The sequence below is a fragment of the Peromyscus maniculatus genome, chromosome 7 (assembly GCF_049852395.1).
Source record: "Peromyscus maniculatus bairdii isolate BWxNUB_F1_BW_parent chromosome 7, HU_Pman_BW_mat_3.1, whole genome shotgun sequence".
NCBI lineage: Eukaryota > Metazoa > Chordata > Mammalia > Rodentia > Cricetidae > Peromyscus > Peromyscus maniculatus.
The window spans coordinates 80,326,007-80,343,510 of record NC_134858.1 but is presented as its reverse complement, the minus strand read 5'-3'; the positions used below and the strand labels follow the sequence as shown (position 1 = coordinate 80,343,510).

General features: G+C 43.0%; 1 protein-coding gene across 2 annotated transcripts in view; it reads left to right on the top strand.

Annotated features, from left to right (window-relative positions):
* Window positions 1-17,504, top strand: part of Bckdhb (branched chain keto acid dehydrogenase E1 subunit beta) — a 191,246-nt gene that overhangs the window by 41,996 nt on the left and 131,746 nt on the right. For both annotated transcript variants that reach the window (XM_042281362.2, XM_076576750.1), the window contains exons 4-5: window positions 15,319-15,452; window positions 15,680-15,835. In XM_042281362.2, the coding sequence (XP_042137296.1) occupies window positions 15,319-15,452; window positions 15,680-15,835 (290 nt within the window). The remainder of the gene's footprint in view (window positions 1-15,318; window positions 15,453-15,679; window positions 15,836-17,504) is intronic.

Sequence of the window (17,504 nt, the reverse complement as noted above, 5' to 3'; positions counted from 1 at the left end):
CTTGCAATAGGAAAGTTAGGGAGAGCATTTCTATTGTTGAGGGGAGCAGACCACTGCCCGTGGACTTAGGGAGAGCATTTCTATTGTTGAGGGGAGCAGACCACTGCCCGTGGACTTAGGGAGAGCATTTCTATTGTTGAGGGGAGCAGACCACTGCCCGTGGACTTTGGGCGAGTGCCGTTGCAGTGACTCGCTCTGTACCTGAAAAACCTATGGCTGGTAGGAACGGCTTCCTTAGGATTTTGTAATTTGTTTTTCTTTCGCTATCTTTTCATGCCCAGTTGTAATGTTTACAGCTCATTACATTCTTTCTCTGGTCCTTTGCCTGCCTTCTTTCTTGTGATTAACTTAAAAGAGCACATTTGAATCTTCTGGAATCCTTGTAGGTGTAGTCATGAATTTATTCTTTTTCCCCCCTTATAGTGATTAAAGTAAATAGACAAAACCCAACGAACCGGAGAGGTAGACTGTAGAATCAGACCTGAAGCCACACTGTTGCCGAGTGTAATTTTGTATGCATTCAAATAATACACTGAAGCTGATTCAAGTTGCCATTGTGGGCATGTACGCATCCTCTTTTCAGATAAACAATGCCCATTCCTGGTACTTGTTTACATGCTGTTCATTCATCCATTGAACAAACTTATCTTAACAATTCTGTGTGTCCTAGATACTAGTCTATGTACTAGAGAACTGGTGGACACATTCTTAGCTCTATGCCGGGGTGGCTGGGTGGCATTTTTGTTGTCACATTTCCCATTTAGATGAAATACTTCATGTGTATATTACCCCCTCAATTCCCCACTTAGGCACGCAGCTCAGCTCCTGTGTTTCCTGCTGCTGTACCTGTGTGTCTTAGTACTTGGTGGGATATGGGGCATGATTACTTCTTGAATTCCAAAGACACGACTGTCTTTAGTTTTCAGTACCTGGTGTATTTAAGCCTGTTCAGTTAGGTAATATCAAATACCTGCTAAGCTTAAGGCATTTCTACTCCATTCTGTTTGGTTTCCAAAGGTGACAGGGACAGAGTCAGTGTTGTGAGTAGAGAAGCTTATGGCTTTTTTTCTTGTCAGTCATTGGAATTGGTTTGGGCTTTTCTGGTTGTGGACACTGATGGAGGTACACCCAGAATTACAGACTCATTGATCACAGAGGGACATTTGGGTTTTAGTAGATGTCATTCAACAGATGTTTCCTGAGCGTTTACATATGCTCCTATTTGACTTTTATTTCCTTGAATTTTCCTCTCAATCACTCACTGGCACGTGTGTCTGGGATAAGACATAGAATCTCTAGGAGAAGACTCACAGTGATTTGCAGTGATTGCTTCCTAAAGTTTGTGTCTTGAAGACTGTTGTGAGATTAGTGTACACGTAAGGGAGCTTCCTACGCTTTGAGCCTTGAAAGTTGCCATGATCTAGGATCGACAGAAACAGTATTGTTCCCTGTTGAAAGTAGAGTTGCGTAGTGAGAGATGGCCAGGCACGGTGGAGGACTCATGGCAGCTACAGCCAGCCACATGGCCCGTGCAGTCAGAGGGACTTTTCGGAGTTGAACTCAACTGGGCTGAAATGACCAGGCCTTTGTCCTCACATATAATTCACCAGCACATGTCAGCTGCCATGGCCTGGGTCTGGGTGTGTCGCTCTTGATGAAGCAGTCCTTGAAGGCGGGGCTGACAGTTGATGCCTCCTACCCAGCAGCATTCTTAGCAGCCAAAGGAACACACTGAGAGAGTGTCACCTGGGAGTCCTGGTGAGCATCCTGCTAGGGCCTCCATGGCTGGATGCTTGTTCTTCTCTTCTTCATTTCTAGGACTGGATAAGGAACATCTCACAGAGAAAGTTAACGCCTACTTCCCCTTATTACTTTTCGTGGGTGTTGCTGTCACTGACATTTCATAATAAAGGGACTGGAAGTCTTTGTTACCTGGGGCTGTCTTTTTGTCTAGAACTGCTTTGGAAGATAATATCTATTGTTTTTAAATAATGTCTAGCGCCCTGAAAAATGTTCCAGTTTGGAAGACAAATTGTATAGTCATTTCATTTTAGAATGAAAAAAAAAACACAATTCCTTAAGAATATTCCATTTTCTGTTTTTAATATAGGAAAAAAATTGGAAGCAGAATGATCTAGATTAGCTTTGTATTGGCCTCAGTCAACCCTAAAAAATGCTTTTCATCTTTATCAAAGCTTTGGACAAATGTAAAAAATGTCGAACAATCACAACGTATTTCATAAAGTCTATGACAAAGATTAGAAAGATACAGTATTTCTTTCCCTCCTGTTAAAATTATACCTGTAGGAGCTGGAGAGATGGCGGCTCAGTAGTTCTGAGTGCATGCTGCTCTTGCAGAGGACCTGAGTTCGGTTCCCAGTAAACATGTCAGGTGGGACACAATCACTAGCACCTCCAGGTCCAGTGCATCCATCCTTCTTTCCTGGCCTTTGCAGGTAACTACATTCACATGCACAAACCCCCTTGCCAACACTTCCACCACATATACGCATAATTCAAAATAAAATAGGCGTCTTAAAAAAGTTGTGCCTGTAATGACTTCTAGTTCTCTGTTTTGTTTTGTGCCTTCGTCACATATAGTCATTGTCTTTCTTGTTTTCTGCTTAAGTACTCTGTAACAGATGGTGATTAAGTTGGCCATTCTTTGAAGGGATGTTCTGGTCTACTGAAATTTGGGTACTGAGGTTATAGGAGCTGATGAGAGATGGATAGTGTTAGTCCTGCCTTTTATGACATTTTTATGGGAAAAGGAAAATTTAATTTTATCCTAGGTGGCTCCAAGAACTCATAGGGGTACTTGGTTTCAGAGTAAACTCTAAAATTAAGGATAGTCTGAAAACTGTCTAGGGACAGAGGAGAGTGAGGTGCTCCTTGACTTCCTTATCCCTGGAGGTGACTGGCCAGCTGTCATCTCAGGGTCCTTTCCTTTCTCCAGCTGTTTCCTCTTTGCCTTGATTGTGTCTGCACTGTGGCTGTCAGGGCGAGGACAGGACTCACTGCTGGACTCTCTACTTCTTTGGCAGAAGAAGTCAACTACTGGATTGATTTTGATGTTTGGCATTGGGCAGATGATGTCTTTATAGACAGTGCCCTATTGGGGAGACAGAACTTCCTAGTCCTGTGTCCTTTACAAAGGAACGCTGTCAGGAAGTGGTGCTGTGACCTGATGCATGATTTCCCACAAATGTGAAGTCGATGATATAATGTGTAAGCCGCCAGCCAGCTGATATTCCACATGTATTTTCATTGACTTGGGAGACTATGAAGTTAGATAAACATATAGTCTGAAATTTAAGGAGGCATAGCAAAATATAAGTAAATGACATATGGCATGGGCATTTTTTTTCTTTTACTCTAGTTTCCTGTAGCAATATGTTTATCTGAAATGTCAATTTCTTTTTTTTTTTTTTTTTTTAATTTTTCGATTCTGGGGATGAAACATATTAGGTGTGTGCTCTCCCACTGACCTGCCTCCCAGTTGCCTAAGGTGGTGCTAATTTGCTTCACAGCTGAAGAAGTATGTGTAGTATTTACTTTCTTTCTGACCCAGTTAAAGCTGGAAAGTGCTGTAGCTGCTTCAGTGGAGGTGTGGTTTTCTTTCATCTACGGTGAAATATCTAAGCCTACTAATTACATCCTTATACAGCACGGTATATAGGACTGCCATGTGGGTTCTTCTGGAGCCTCAGAAGCTTGGGAAGATAGGAGTTTCAGCTGATCCCACATTTTAGCCATTACTTATATGAACGAATCCTATATTTCACAGACCACCAGTTTTGGTACCTGCTAAGCTACAAAGAGGATGGGCTGTGTGAGACTTTTGTATTCCCATAAACATACTTAGCCTAGAGTACTGAACTCAAACAAACAAACAAAAAAACTTGGTTCTAGATTTCAAAAGGCTGAGTTCACTCATCTCAGAACTTAGGACAAGTGTGGTGATATTGTGTTCCCCAAAATATTGTGCACCCTAGTAAACTTATCTGGGGTCAGAGAACAGAACAGCCATAATATTAAACACAGAGGTTAGGCAGTGGTAGCACATGCCTTTAATCCTAGCATTCCAGAGGCAGAGATCCGCCTTGATCTCTGTGAGTTCAAGGCCACACTGGAAACAGCCAGGCATGGTAACAAGAGCCTTTAATCTTAGGTAGTGATGGCAGAAAGCAGAAAGGTATAAAAGGCCTGAAAACCAGGAACTAGCCTGGTTAAGCTTTTAGGCTTTTGAGCAGCAATTCAGCTGAGATCCATTCGCATGAGGATACAGAGGCTTCCAGTCTGAGGAAACAGGATCAGCCGAGGAATTGGCAAGGTGAGGTTGCTGTGGCTTGTTCTGTTTCTCTGATCATTCAGCGTTCACCCCAATACCTGGCTCTGGGTTTGTTTTTTATTAATAAGAACTTTTAAGATTCATGTTACTGACAAGGGCTGGGGAGGTGGCCCAGCAGTTCAGGAAGACCAGGGTTTGATTCCTACCACCCACATTGGGCACTCAAAATTGACTGGAACTCCTCTTCCTGAGGACCTGATGCCCTCACCTGGCTTCTGAGGGTACCTACACTCATGTGTGCATACACACACACACACACACACACACACACACACACACACACACACATACACACACACACATACACATACACACACCAAACACATACTCACATAAATAAAAATGAAAAAAATTCTTGAAAAAGTTTAAAAGCAATAAAGTGTATTTTTAAAGGCAAATATAGCTCTTGTTACCTAATTTATCTTTAAAAAACAAACATCTATTAAATGGTTTCACTGTGTGGTAAGTGATAGGCACATCCACTATTATGCATGGTCAGTTGCTGGGTTCGTCCAATCCTCGCTGAGGGCAGACTGGCTGCTGTCATCCCCATTATCGCCAGTGTCTTCATAGATGGTCTCCCCAACATCCCAGTCACTCCAGTTCTTATTTGTTTTCCTCTGCTTAATTCGCTCATCACATCTAGACACTCATTCTTGTTCCTGTCAATAACAGAATTTTATCATCTCATTTTTCAGCTTCCCCAAATCTGGATCTCAGCCAGCTTCCTGATTCTAGGATTGCCACTCCAATGATCTTTTTACTTAGTAGCTTTTTTTTCTTAAATTATTTCTTTTAAAATAACTAATATTTTCTTAATTATTTAAGAATTTCATATAATATATTTTGATCCTATCCATTCCCCTCCCCTAACTCCTATCAGATCCACCCCCTCTCTACTCAGTCAACTTTGTATGTGTGTGTGTTTTCTTAAGTCCATTGAGTCTTATATATAAGACTTATAAGACTCAATGGAGATATATATAATTTTATGTGTATGGGTGTTTTGAGGGCATGTATGTTCATCACATGTAAGCCTGGTGGAGTCAGAAGAGGAAGTTGAATTACCTGATATTTATTGTTATAGAAAGTTGTGAGGCACCATGTGGGTGCTGGAAATTGAACTTGGGTCCTCTGGGAGAGTGCTTAACCACTGAGCTGTCTACTAAGCCTAGCATTACTGGTTCTTTTTTTTTTTTTTTTGGTTTTTCGAGACAGGGTTTCTCTGTGTAGCTTTGCGCCTTTTCCTGGAACTCACTTGGTAGCCCAGGCTGGCCTCGAACTCACAGAGATCCGCCTGGCTCTGCCTCCCGAGTGCTGGGATTAAAGGCGTGCGCCACCACCGCCCGGCGCATTACTGGTTCTTAAAGCCACAAATTCCTCCTCTCTTGTTTCTGTCTTCTCTGATGCTCTTTCTTGCTTTTCTCCCCATCTTGAATTCTATGTAATATTTGCCTGTTGGAATCCAGTTCTAGTTAGATCTCCCTGGATGTCTGAATCCTGAGCTCACTGAACTGAATGCCGCTGTTACAAACATGGCACTATATCCAGTGCTCTCAGTTTGGGCTCGAGGCTGGTGGTGACCTCCGAGGACCACCCTTGCTGCCCGACTCCCAGGCATGCTCCGGACTCTCTCAATCTTCTTTCTTCAACCCCACCTTCCTTATCTTCCCTCTGCTAATCTGTTTTGTGGGTGTGAGAACACTTGCTGGGTACACACGAGGCCCCAGGTTTGATCCTTAGCACTGCAAAAAAGAAAGCAGGGTCCAGTTTAGGATTTTACTAAAGAGGTGAGTGGATGCCACGGAGACCTTGGACAGGCTCGCCTTTCCTTGTTCCTGGTATCCCTTCGTGGTCCTCAGTGCCCGTGGGCTGCTTGCTTCCTTCTGGATCTTGAGGGATGTCAGGGTGCTCTTCGATCTCCCCTGTCACCTGCTCAAAGACATGGTCCTAGTTGTTACGTATTTATGTATTTCACTAATTTGTCCTTTTCCTACTGATCATCTCTATTGGCCTGCAAATTTATTCCTTCTTCCATCCTAATTTTTTTTGTTTTTGGAAAGGGTCTCCTGATTTTTCAAGTAGCTCTGGCTGGCTTGAAACTCCCTATGTAGAGCAGACTGGGTGCTCTAAGAAAGCAGGCTGAGTAAGCCATAAAGAGGAAGCCTATACGCAGTGGTCCCCCATGGCCTCTGTCTCAGTTCCTGGTTTCAGGTTCCTGCCCTGACTTTGCTCAGTGATGGACTGTTACCTGGAGTCTATAAGATAAACCCCTTTCTTACAAGACTTTGGGTCACGTTGTTTAATCACAGCAATAGAAACCCTAACTAAGACATACCAGTGACTATTCTTTGCTCTTTTTTTTTTTTTTTTCTCTTTTTGCCCCTCAACATTCACTAAGTAATTGTCTTCCATCCCAGGCTATTAATACATAAAGCTACGTATGCCGAATACTTTTCATATTCAATAGTCCCGTGATATGCTACCTAAATATCTGAGGCGTGGCACACGGTTTTGAAACAAAACTTTGGAATCTCATCCCAAGGAGCTATTTCATGACATTGAATCTATTTTTCTCCCTCAATTATCGGCTATGGTATCTTTAGAGTTACCCGAAGGCTTTCAGTATTCTTTGCATGCCTCTGACTCATACTGCAGGCTCTTTTCATCAGTGAGTTCTCTGACTCAATTTTAGGACTACATCTCGTCTTGCCCGTTCTCCCCACCTCTTCTGCTGTTACTCATCTCTGTTGTCTACTGCAGCATCACAGTATCCTGTAATCAATCTTGCTGTGCCTCCCTTTGCTGTTTATAGACTATTCATGGAACACCAGCCAGAAAGATATTGATGAAAAGAGGCTCAGAGTGGCCTGGCTTTGCCCTGTGACTTCCTCTTTCCCCCACTCACCTGCCTTCTGACTCAACCTCAGTAAAAGTCAGTGTTTACATGGGAGTGCTTGATGGTTAGTGCTGTGAACGTGACGGGATCAGGATTCACCTTGGAGGTGGATGGGCGTCTGGGCATACCTATGGGGGATTACCTTGATTGTGTTGATAATGTGGGCAGATCATATGAATTTTGGGTGGGATTGTTCTGTTTTCTCAGAATCCTGGCCTGTGTGAGTGGAGAGGAAGCTGAGCACTGGCGTGTATCCCTCACTTTCTACTTCTTGACTCTGAATAGAATGTGACCCACTCTTTGAAGTTCCTTCTGCTGGGACTTCCCTGCCGTGATGGACTATAACCTTGAACTGTGAGCTGTAATAAGCCTTCTTTCTCTTAAGTTGCTTTTATTAGAGGTATTTGATTATAGCAATAGGGAAAGAAACCAAGACAAAGGGCCCAGAAGGCCTGGCCTGACCCCCACTGCCTCTCTGTAGCCTCTTCCTTATTGCTTATGCTTTCTTATGCTTTGGCTTATCCTCTGCCACTGTTTTCGTCATGTTCAGATTCCTGCTTCTCCTCTGTGCCCTTTCTCTGATGTACTGAAGCCTTCCTCCAGGGTCGTTCCACTCTTGGCCCTATATTAGTTCATCTTACATTGCTGTGGCCAGTGTCCCCGACAGAACCAACGTGGACAGAAGGATTTGCTGTGCCTCATGATTTTAGAAGGCTCAGTCCGTGATGGCTCGGGCTTGGATGCTTCAGCGGAAGATCCTGGCGCAGGTGCTGTTCACGTCTCTGTAGGTGGGAAGCAGAGAGAAAGATCACGTCGCTATTAAGCTGGCTTTCTCTTTTCGTCCCTTCTAGTCAAGACCCCAGCCCATGGCCCCAACCTACGGTTAGCGTGGATCTTGGTGGCTAGTTTTAGGAATGTAATCTAACCGTTCGTAGCAAGGGAGAGGGGATAGGGGAGAAGGGGCAAGACCTGCTGGAGACGTGTTTGCCATGCTCAGGCTGGCTAGAGTCCCTTCAGTCATGGGTTTTTTTTATCACAGCGAGAGAAGGTAAGCCAGGACAACCCTGACATATAGAAAAGTGTTAATTCATGGTGAGCACTTTATGAACACTAGAGAAATAACGGTATAAGTTCAGTCTGTTTGGCATCATAATTCTCCTGTTACAGATAAGAACAGAGCCTTAGCTAATTTAGCAATTTGTGGAGATAGCTATCCTGGTCTGCCTTGCCTCACAGTGCTCTCTTGCTGTTTGTCCTGATTCATCTGTCAGGATATTACGCACATGAACTTCACAGTGGGTAACTGCCCTGCGGGAGAGAGAAAGTTATCAATACTGTGTGTCTTATTAGCGCTCTGACCACCAGTCCATGTTAGGCAGAAGCCAGAAACAGATTTTTAACCATGAGTTCATGTTGAAAGCACTTCTTGAAGCATATAAAAAAGGTCATTGGTCAAACCGTTTCCTTTAAAGGAAGAATTCTGAGAAGTTCACCTTGTCTGCTTTCTAGCAGCAAAATGACTGCACTTTTCCTTACTTAGATGAAAAATACCCTGTGAACTTAAAGCCGCAGGGAGCAGATGGATGATGCTGCCTGTTGGGTTGAGGTGGCTCGGACTTGCTGGATCTGGCTCCCACTGCGAGCAGCTGAATCCATGCTCCTTTGGTACCACTCAAGGTAGCAATAGGATCAATTTTTTTTTTCCTCCAAAAAATATCCAGGTACTTACAGTGGAGCAGGGCACTGATGAGGTATAGATGTCATGTGCTCGGAAGACAGTCTCGGATTCTTATGACTGTGAATCACACTTTGAAGTTTCCGCAGCTGCTTTGGAGTTGCAAAGCACAGGATGTGTCTAGTTGGCATTCGCCAGCACCTGCCCTATTTGTGGCTCGTGTTCAAAGGGGATGATTGAGCTGAAAGTGAATTCCGCATACCAAGATGAACTGATATCCTGGGCTATAGAAATGGAGTATGAATACCAACCAGATCTGTCCCTGAATGTTTGGGTTCCTCATCAGATTGCTGAAATTAGGATTTGTCCTAAAATGCTGATAGTAGCTGAGAAGCGGTGCAGTTTCCACTGAGATTTGAGTAGTGTGTTAGTAAAGTGTACGCTGTGGTTTGAAGGCAGAGCCTGAATGAGAGGTTTGTCAAGCTCCTCCCACCCCCAGCACTCCCATTTCTGGCCTTTCCATTTTATGCACATCCTCACCAGAATTCTTCATTGTCTGTCTGTTGGTTTACAAATACTGTATTGAAAAATTTTGCATCTAAGTTTATTCATCAGGGAGATTGGACTATAATTCTCTCTCTCTCTCTTCTTCATCTAGTGGTGGCATCAGGGCAATACTTGTTTTATAAAGAGTTTGCTAGCATTTCTTCCTTTCCTATTTTATGTAGACATTTGAGAAAGATTGCTATTAATTCTTCTTTAAAGCTGTTGCAGAATTGTGCAGTGAATCCGTTTGGCCCTGGACCGTGTTTAGTTGGGAAGTTTGTATGTATGTACACATGGGTTTGTCGGTGCATGTGTGTAGAGGCTGGAGAACAACCTGGGGTGTCAGTTTTTAGGCATTCACCCTGTTTTTTGAGACAACATCTCCCACTGGCTTGGAGCTAGGCCAAGGAAGCTATCAAGTGCATTTTGGGGATCTTCCTACCTCTGCCTTCTGATTGTTGGGAATTATACCAATATGCTTTTTAAATTATTTAATTTTTTTCATACTGTTTATTTTGATTATAAGTCCCCCAAGTCCCCCCAGCTCCCCCCACCTCCCTACTCACTCAGCTTCATGTTCTTTCTCTTTAAACATGCAGAAAACAAAACCCCCATACCAAAACAAAGAAGCAAACAAACCCAATAAGGTGGGGATGGGCAAACAGTAAGCTCAAAAACTCATGATCCCATTGTGGGCTGGCCGCCTCCTCCTGGGCATGGGTCCCGGCCTGGTTTGGGCTATGGTTGATCTGTCCATTGACACTCAATTGGAGAAAGCTGATTTCCCCCTTCCCAGCAGCTATCAGTCACAAATAACTTCTTGGTTAGGTGTAGGACTTTGTGTACACTATCCTTTCTTCATGCTGGGATTTTGTCTGTTTTAAACTTGTACAGGCCTCATGTATGGTGTCACAGTCCCTGTGAGTTAATACATGATCAATCATGTTATATCTGGAAGACACTGTTTCCCAGGAGCCATCTGCCAGCCCTGGCTGTTGCAATCTTTCTGCCTCCTCTTTAGCATAGATTCCTGAGCATTTGAGCACTAGGGCAGGGGTGGGAGGTTGATCCGGATCCCATTTAGGGGTAAGTGCTCTAAAGTCCTTGATTCACTGCACATTGTCCAGTTGTGGGTCTCTGTGTTGATTGACTGCTACTGCCAGAAGAAACTTTTCTGGTGAGGCTTGAGCGACACATTGATTGTTTTCTATCCTTTGACGCTAAGGTGATGTCTGTTCTTGGTGGTGAAGTGTGTTACTTGGATGCAGCAGAAAGGTGGATCCCATTTTTGAATCCAATCTTTTAGTGCTTTTTTTTTTAAATCGTGATCGTTAGTATAGTTATTGATCAGTGATTATTCCTTCATTTTGTTGTGGTGTGTTTTCCCCCATCTTTTGATTAACTGTACTTGGATTATTTATTCTTTGTGTCCTCTTGGGTGTAGTTGACCTCTTGAGACTGAAGTTTTCCTTCTAGTGCTTTCTGTGGAGCTGGGTTGACGGACATAAGTTGCTTAAATTTGTTTTATTGTGAACTGTTTTTCTTTCTCCATCAACTGTGATTGATAGTTTTGCTGGGTGTAGTAGCCAGGCTGGGCCTGTGGTTCTTCTTGCTTGTAGAACATCTGTCCAGGCCTTTCTGGCTTTCAGAGTTTCCAATGAAAAGTTAGGGTTAGTCTAATGGGCTTGCCTTTATATGTAACTTGATCTTTTCCCCTTGCAACATGTATTATCCCTTTATCCCTGTACATTCAGTGTTTTGATTTTATGTTGTGGGGTTTCTTTTCTGGTCCTTTTCATCTGGTGGTGTGTATGCCTTTAGATTGTGTATTTCTTTCTTTTTTTTTTTTAAAGATTTATTTATTTATTATGTATACAGTGTTCTGCCTGCATGTATCCCTTCAGGCCAGAAGAGGACACCAGATCTCATTACAGATGGTTGTGAGCCACCATGTGGTTGCTGGGAATTGAACTCAGGACTTCTGGAAGAACAGCCAGTGCTCTTAACCTCTGAGCCATCTCTCCAATCTGTGTATTTCTTTAGATTGGAGAAATGTTCTGTGATTTTGTTAACAATATTTTCTGTGCCTTTGATCTGGGTTTCTTCTCCTTCCTCTATTATTTGTAGATGTGGTCTTTTCATAGTATCTCAGATTTCCTGAATATTTTGTGCCTGTATCTTTTTATTTATTTTTTATTTTATTTAAGATTTAACATTTTCTTCAACTGAGCTTTCCACTATCCTGTCTTCCAAGACCTGAAATTCTCTCTTCTACTTCATCCAGTCTGTTGGTAAGACTTAAACCTTCGAATTCCTTGTTTGACCTTCTGAGTTTTTCATTTCAAGTGTTTTTTTGTTTTTTGTTTTTTTGTTTTTTTGTTTTTTTTTCGAGACAGGGTTTCTCTGCGTAGCTTTGCGCCTTTCCTGGATCTCGCTCTGTAGCCCAGGCTGGCCTCGAACTCAGAGATCCGGCTGGCTCTGCCTCCCGGGTGCTGGGATTAGAGGCGTGTGACACCTCCGCCACTGCCGCCCAGCCTCATTTCAAGTTTTGTTTCAGCTTGGCTTTTCTTTAGCAATTCTAGTTCTTTGTGACATTCTACTTTCATGTCTTGAATTGCTTCCATTATTTCATTCAACTGTTTGTTTTCACGATCTCCATTGAGGATATATTCATGTCCTCTTTAAGGTCCTGGAACATATTCATAACTGCTGTTTTGAATAGTTGAATAGTGTAGTGCCTCAGCTAAGTTGCTCTTCTTGGGGCCTATTGCAGTGGGATTTCTGGCCCCTGGGGGAGGCACATTATATCTCGGTGGTTCAAGTTTGTGTTTTTGAGCTGAGATTGAGGCATCTGGAGCTGTGAAGGTTATGCTGTTCTTAGTGTGGATATCTGGTCTTATGTTGGGTAGATGTTCTTTTCTTTGGTTGCTGTGGTAGTTTGGATGTAACTGGCCCCTATAATCTCATAGGGAGTGTCACTATTAGGAGGTGTGGCTTTGTTGGAGTGGGTATGGCCTTGTTGGAGGAAGTGTGTCACTGTGGGGGCTGGCTTTGAGATTTCCTATGCTCAGAATCCTGCCCAGTGTCTCAGCTGACTTCCTGTTGCCTGTAAGATGTAGAACGCGCAGCTATTTCTCCAGTCCCATGTCTATCTGCTCCCCACCATGATGATGATGGATTAAACCTCTGAAACTCTAAGTGAGCCCCCCCTCAATGAAATGTTTTCCTTATAAGGGTTGCCATGGTCATGGTGTCTCTTCACAGCAATAGAAGAAACCCTAAGGCAGTTGTTATGATCACATTCTGGGTCCTAGCCAAATGTGGTAGCTGTGGGTTCCCTGAAAGAGAGTGGTTCTGAGTCTCAGCCAAGTATGCAGCTGTTGGTCCCTAGCAGAGACCTTGTTCTGTGGATTGATGGGGGTTCACAAAGGGTTGGAGGTGGCCTAGAAAGAATGAAGGATGTCAGTCAAAAGCTAGGGTGACCCTAATTCTGCAGCAAGAGGCCAAGTCTCAGGAGGACAGTGGTGTGCTAGGAGATGAGGGAAGGAGGACACACATAGCATACCCAAGTCTCAGCTTAGTGTGGCAGCTGTGTGGTAGAAAGCTGTCCTGTGGGTCAGAGGGAGTCCCAAAAGGAATGGAGGTGGGCTAGAAGAAATGGCTGGAAAAGTGGCAGGGAAGACAGAGGGAACCCTGGGTCCACACCAAGTGGCCAAGTCCCAAGGGGATGGAGGTCTATGGTTGGCTTTTTTAAATGTGGGTTTCGGGGAGTAGACTTGGGTTCTCATGTTTGTAAGACAACTGCTTTCCTCGACTGAACTATCTCCTCAGTCTTAGTTTGGAGGTTTATTACTATTTCAATCTCATTGCTTGTTATAGATGTATTAGACATAGTTTAGTGGTATCATCTGGGATTATTAGGTCATATGCATTTAGAGATTTATTCATTTCTCTTAGATTTTCCAATTTAAGGAAGTATGATTTGTTTGTTTTGTTTTTAAACAGGCTTGTAGCTGGAGAGTTTCACTCTGGGTCCTGCCAAGCCCCGCCAGTCCTGCAGCCCACTTATAAAATAAACACACAGATGCTTATATTGTTTAAACTGTTTGGCCTAATGGCTCATGCTTCTTGCTATCTAGTTCTTCTATCTTAAATTAACCCATTTTTATTAATCTACATACATCTTGCCACGTGGTTTGTGGCTTACCGGTACTTTACATCCTGCTCCTCGTTGCGGCGGCTGGCAGCATCTGTGGGATGTCCTGTATGGTGTGAATATGTGTTGCTATGATTGATTGATAAATAAAACGCTGATTGGCCAGCAGCCAGGCAGGAAGTATAGGTAGGCAGGACAAGAGAGAGGAGAATGCTGGGTAGGAGAGGGCTGAGGGAGCCGCTGCCAGCCGCTGCCATGGGGAGCAGGATTTAAAGTACCGGTAAGCCATGAGCCACGTGGCAAGGTATAGATTTATAGAAATGGGTTAATTTAAGAGGTAAGAACAGCTAACAAGAAGCTTGAGCCATTAGGCCAAACAGTTTAAATAATATAAGCATCTGTGTGTTTAATTGGGTCTGAATGGCTGCAGAATCTGGGTAGACACAATACTCTAGCTACTCAGGGTCTCAATTTATAGCTCTGGCTGGCCTGGAACTTACTTTATAGACCACATTGGCCTTGAGCTCACAGAGATCCACCTGCTTCTGCCTCCTACATGCTGGTGTCAAAGGTCTGTCTCTGTGACCATATCCACCTAATGGGATATGTTAAGGTTTGTCATGATGATTTTCTGAATTTCCTTGGTATCCGTTGTAATTTTTCCCTTTTCTTTTGGTTAGTTTATCTAAGGATATGAAAACCTTATTATTTATCTTTTCCAAGAACCAACTCTTGGTTTCTTTAATTCTTTTTTCTCTCTCTCCCCTCCCTTCATATTTTGTTTTTTCCTGAATTTTGGGACTTGAGCCTAAGGCCTCCTATATTTTAGGTAAGAACTACAGAGATCTATAGCACCACATACAGATTTTCTTACTTTTTTGTTGTTGTTGTTACTGTTTTCTAGTGCAATCCCACCATGGCCAGAGAACCTACTCTTATAAATAATTCTTACTGAATTTGCTATTTGACAACTTCATTCATATGCGAAGTGCATCCTGATTCCTCTTTCTCACTTTCAGCTCCTTCCTACCCACCCACTACGTATCTCCACTTCCCCCAACAAATCTCTTTCCCACATCCAGAGTCTTTTGCTTTGAGACATGCTGAACTTGTTGAGATAGTGTGATAGCCCAGCAAACAGGGTTGGTCCGTTCCTGTCAGGATTAGAGCGCTTGGTGCGGGCACTGGTATCTGCAGATGTCAGTTAAGTCACACTGTTTCTTGTGTTATGGCTGTGTTTGTAAAGGCCCCTTCCTTTTGGTGCTCCTTGTACCATTCTTAAGTCTTTGTGAATTCAACCCTTTAACAGTATGAATTGTGCCTTATTAAGTCAGGCCTTTGCCCGTAACATCTGCTGTTGATAGTGCGATGTCTATTTCCTTTTGGTTATGGTTTCTACTGTATAGTTCTTTTATTTATGGTTTTCCCTTCAAATAGCAGGATTCTGCTTTTCAAAATAATCTCAGTGTGACAGTGTTTCTGATTGGCATATTTAGGTTTCTTATGTTTAATACAATTATGTACTGAGTCAGTCATAATGCTGTCTGCTGTTTCCTCTACCTGTCCCTTATTTCTTTATCCCACCCAGTTGTCAGATGTATTGTACGTTGCATTGCTTTAATTTGCTACATTAGATTTGTTTTCTGTTTCTGTCCCTATTATTATTATTTATTTATTTATTTATTTTAAAGGAAAAGATAGAGTGTTTAACACCCCGCTGTGTGAACAAGGAATTGTTGGATTTGGGATCGGAATCGCAGTCACTGGTGCTACGGCCATTGCGGAAATCCAGTTTGCCGACTACATTTTCCCCGCCTTTGATCAGGTAGGCGCCTCATGCTTTGCGGGGAAGGGCGTCTCTTGGGGTCAGTCAGTCCCTGAGTGTTCAAATACAGGCGCTGCCCACCCACCCCCGCCCTGCCCTCAGCACCTGTTGCCTTGTGTGGGTGCTTCGCGGTTGTGATGGGAATGCATTTGAAGATCCAGCGGCATGCTTGGAGGACACGCACTGGGCAGGGAAGAGTCATTATGGCGTGCCCCTTCTCTCCGCAGATTGTCAATGAAGCTGCCAAGTACCGCTACCGCTCTGGCGATCTTTTCAACTGCGGGAGCCTCACCATCCGGGCCCCATGGGGCTGTGTGGGCCACGGGGCTCTCTACCATTCTCAGAGCCCTGAAGCCTTTTTTGCCCATTGCCCAGGAATCAAGGTATTCTTGTTTACTTCCTGGATTTGATCGTCATTTGCTGTTTCCACCTTTGCTCATGCTGTTAGTGTTAGCCGGTGACCTTACCCGAGGGAAGACAAACAGGACTTTGGAATTGATAGGAACTTAACTATATTTGAGACAGGGAGGTCGTTAGCATTTCTTTTTAAATTAACTCGGTAACACCCAGGTTTCTAGAATATTCTTCCTGAAGCAGCACTGGCATGATGTTGGCATTAATTAACTCCATAGATTCTAAAGAGTGTGACTTTCTCCTAAAGCTCTAGTATCTTCTTTCTAATGGGTTTTTCTCATTGAACTGATTTTGGGGTACTTTTAATAAAACCTACTATTTAGTCAATATTTACCTCAAAGTCATGCTTGCTTTTACCTCAGTTTTCAGGTTTTAAGGAGACAGAGAGAAAGCTGTTAGATAGATGGGAATCTTTTCCGTAACTAACTACTCAGTCTGCTTGGAAGAGTCTTCCATGTGTAGCTATCTTCTGTAATAGCTTAAGTCTTTGGATGGTACACATATTTTGAGTGTTTTCTCTCTTGATATTCACCAAACAGCTTTCCAGGGAATCACAGAAACTCATAGATGTATTACTCGGAAAAGCATGTTTGTTTTTGACAACACAAATCAATTGTAAAATGTGTACATTTTTTCCTTATTTTTTTACCTGCTGGCTCATAATAAGGTTTGTCCCAGCTGAAGGGAGGCCGTATGCGTTTCTGATACATTTGGACAAGAGCCACCTGGAGGCAGCACTTCTTTTTGAGTTTGAGCAGGATGTTCATCATATTTTTTTTTTTTTTTTTTTTTTTTTTGGTTTTTCGAGACAGGGTTTCTCTGTGTAGCTTTGCGCCTTTTCCTGGAACTCACTTGGTAGCCCAGGCTGGCCTCGAACTCACAAAGATCCTCCTGCCTCTGCCTCCCGAGTGCTGGGATTAAAGGCGTGTGCCACCACTGCCCAGCTATCATATTTAATGTTTACACCATATCCTAGAGTTTTTAAATAGCAGAACTTTTTAATCTTCTACTGTCTGTTTTCTGTTTCTTATTTTTAAACTTGAAATGCAATATATATATAAGACACTAAGGCTGATAAAAATAAATAAAGCGAGGAGAAACTAAAGATTAGAAGCATAAAGGCATTGTGTGATATGGTTAATAAAGAGATTCTTGCTGTTTTAATAAAAAAAAGTCTTTTAATAAAAATGACACAGTTTCCTCAAGGCAGTAGATTAAGAGTCTAAGGCCAGCCGTGTAGTGGTGGCGCACACCTTTAATCCCAGCACTCAGGAGGCAGAGGCAGACGGATCTCTGAGTTAGAGGGCAGCCTGGTCTTACAGAGTGAGTTCCAGGATAGGCTCCAAAAGTTATACAGAGAAACCCTGTCTCAAACAAAACCAACCCCCCCCCCCAAAAAAAAAAAACCAACCAAACAACCAAACAAACCAAAAAAAACAAAAAACAAAACAAAACAAAAAAAACCCAAAAAATGTCTGAGGCCAGCCTGGTCTACCTAGCATGGCTTTCTCTCAATCAGATTAAGGGCTGGGGATGTAGCTCAGGGTGGACCTAGTATGTATAAGCTAAGGATTTGATCCCTAGCTCCACAAAACAAAACCAACCAACCAACCAACCAAACAAACAAACAAACAAAAC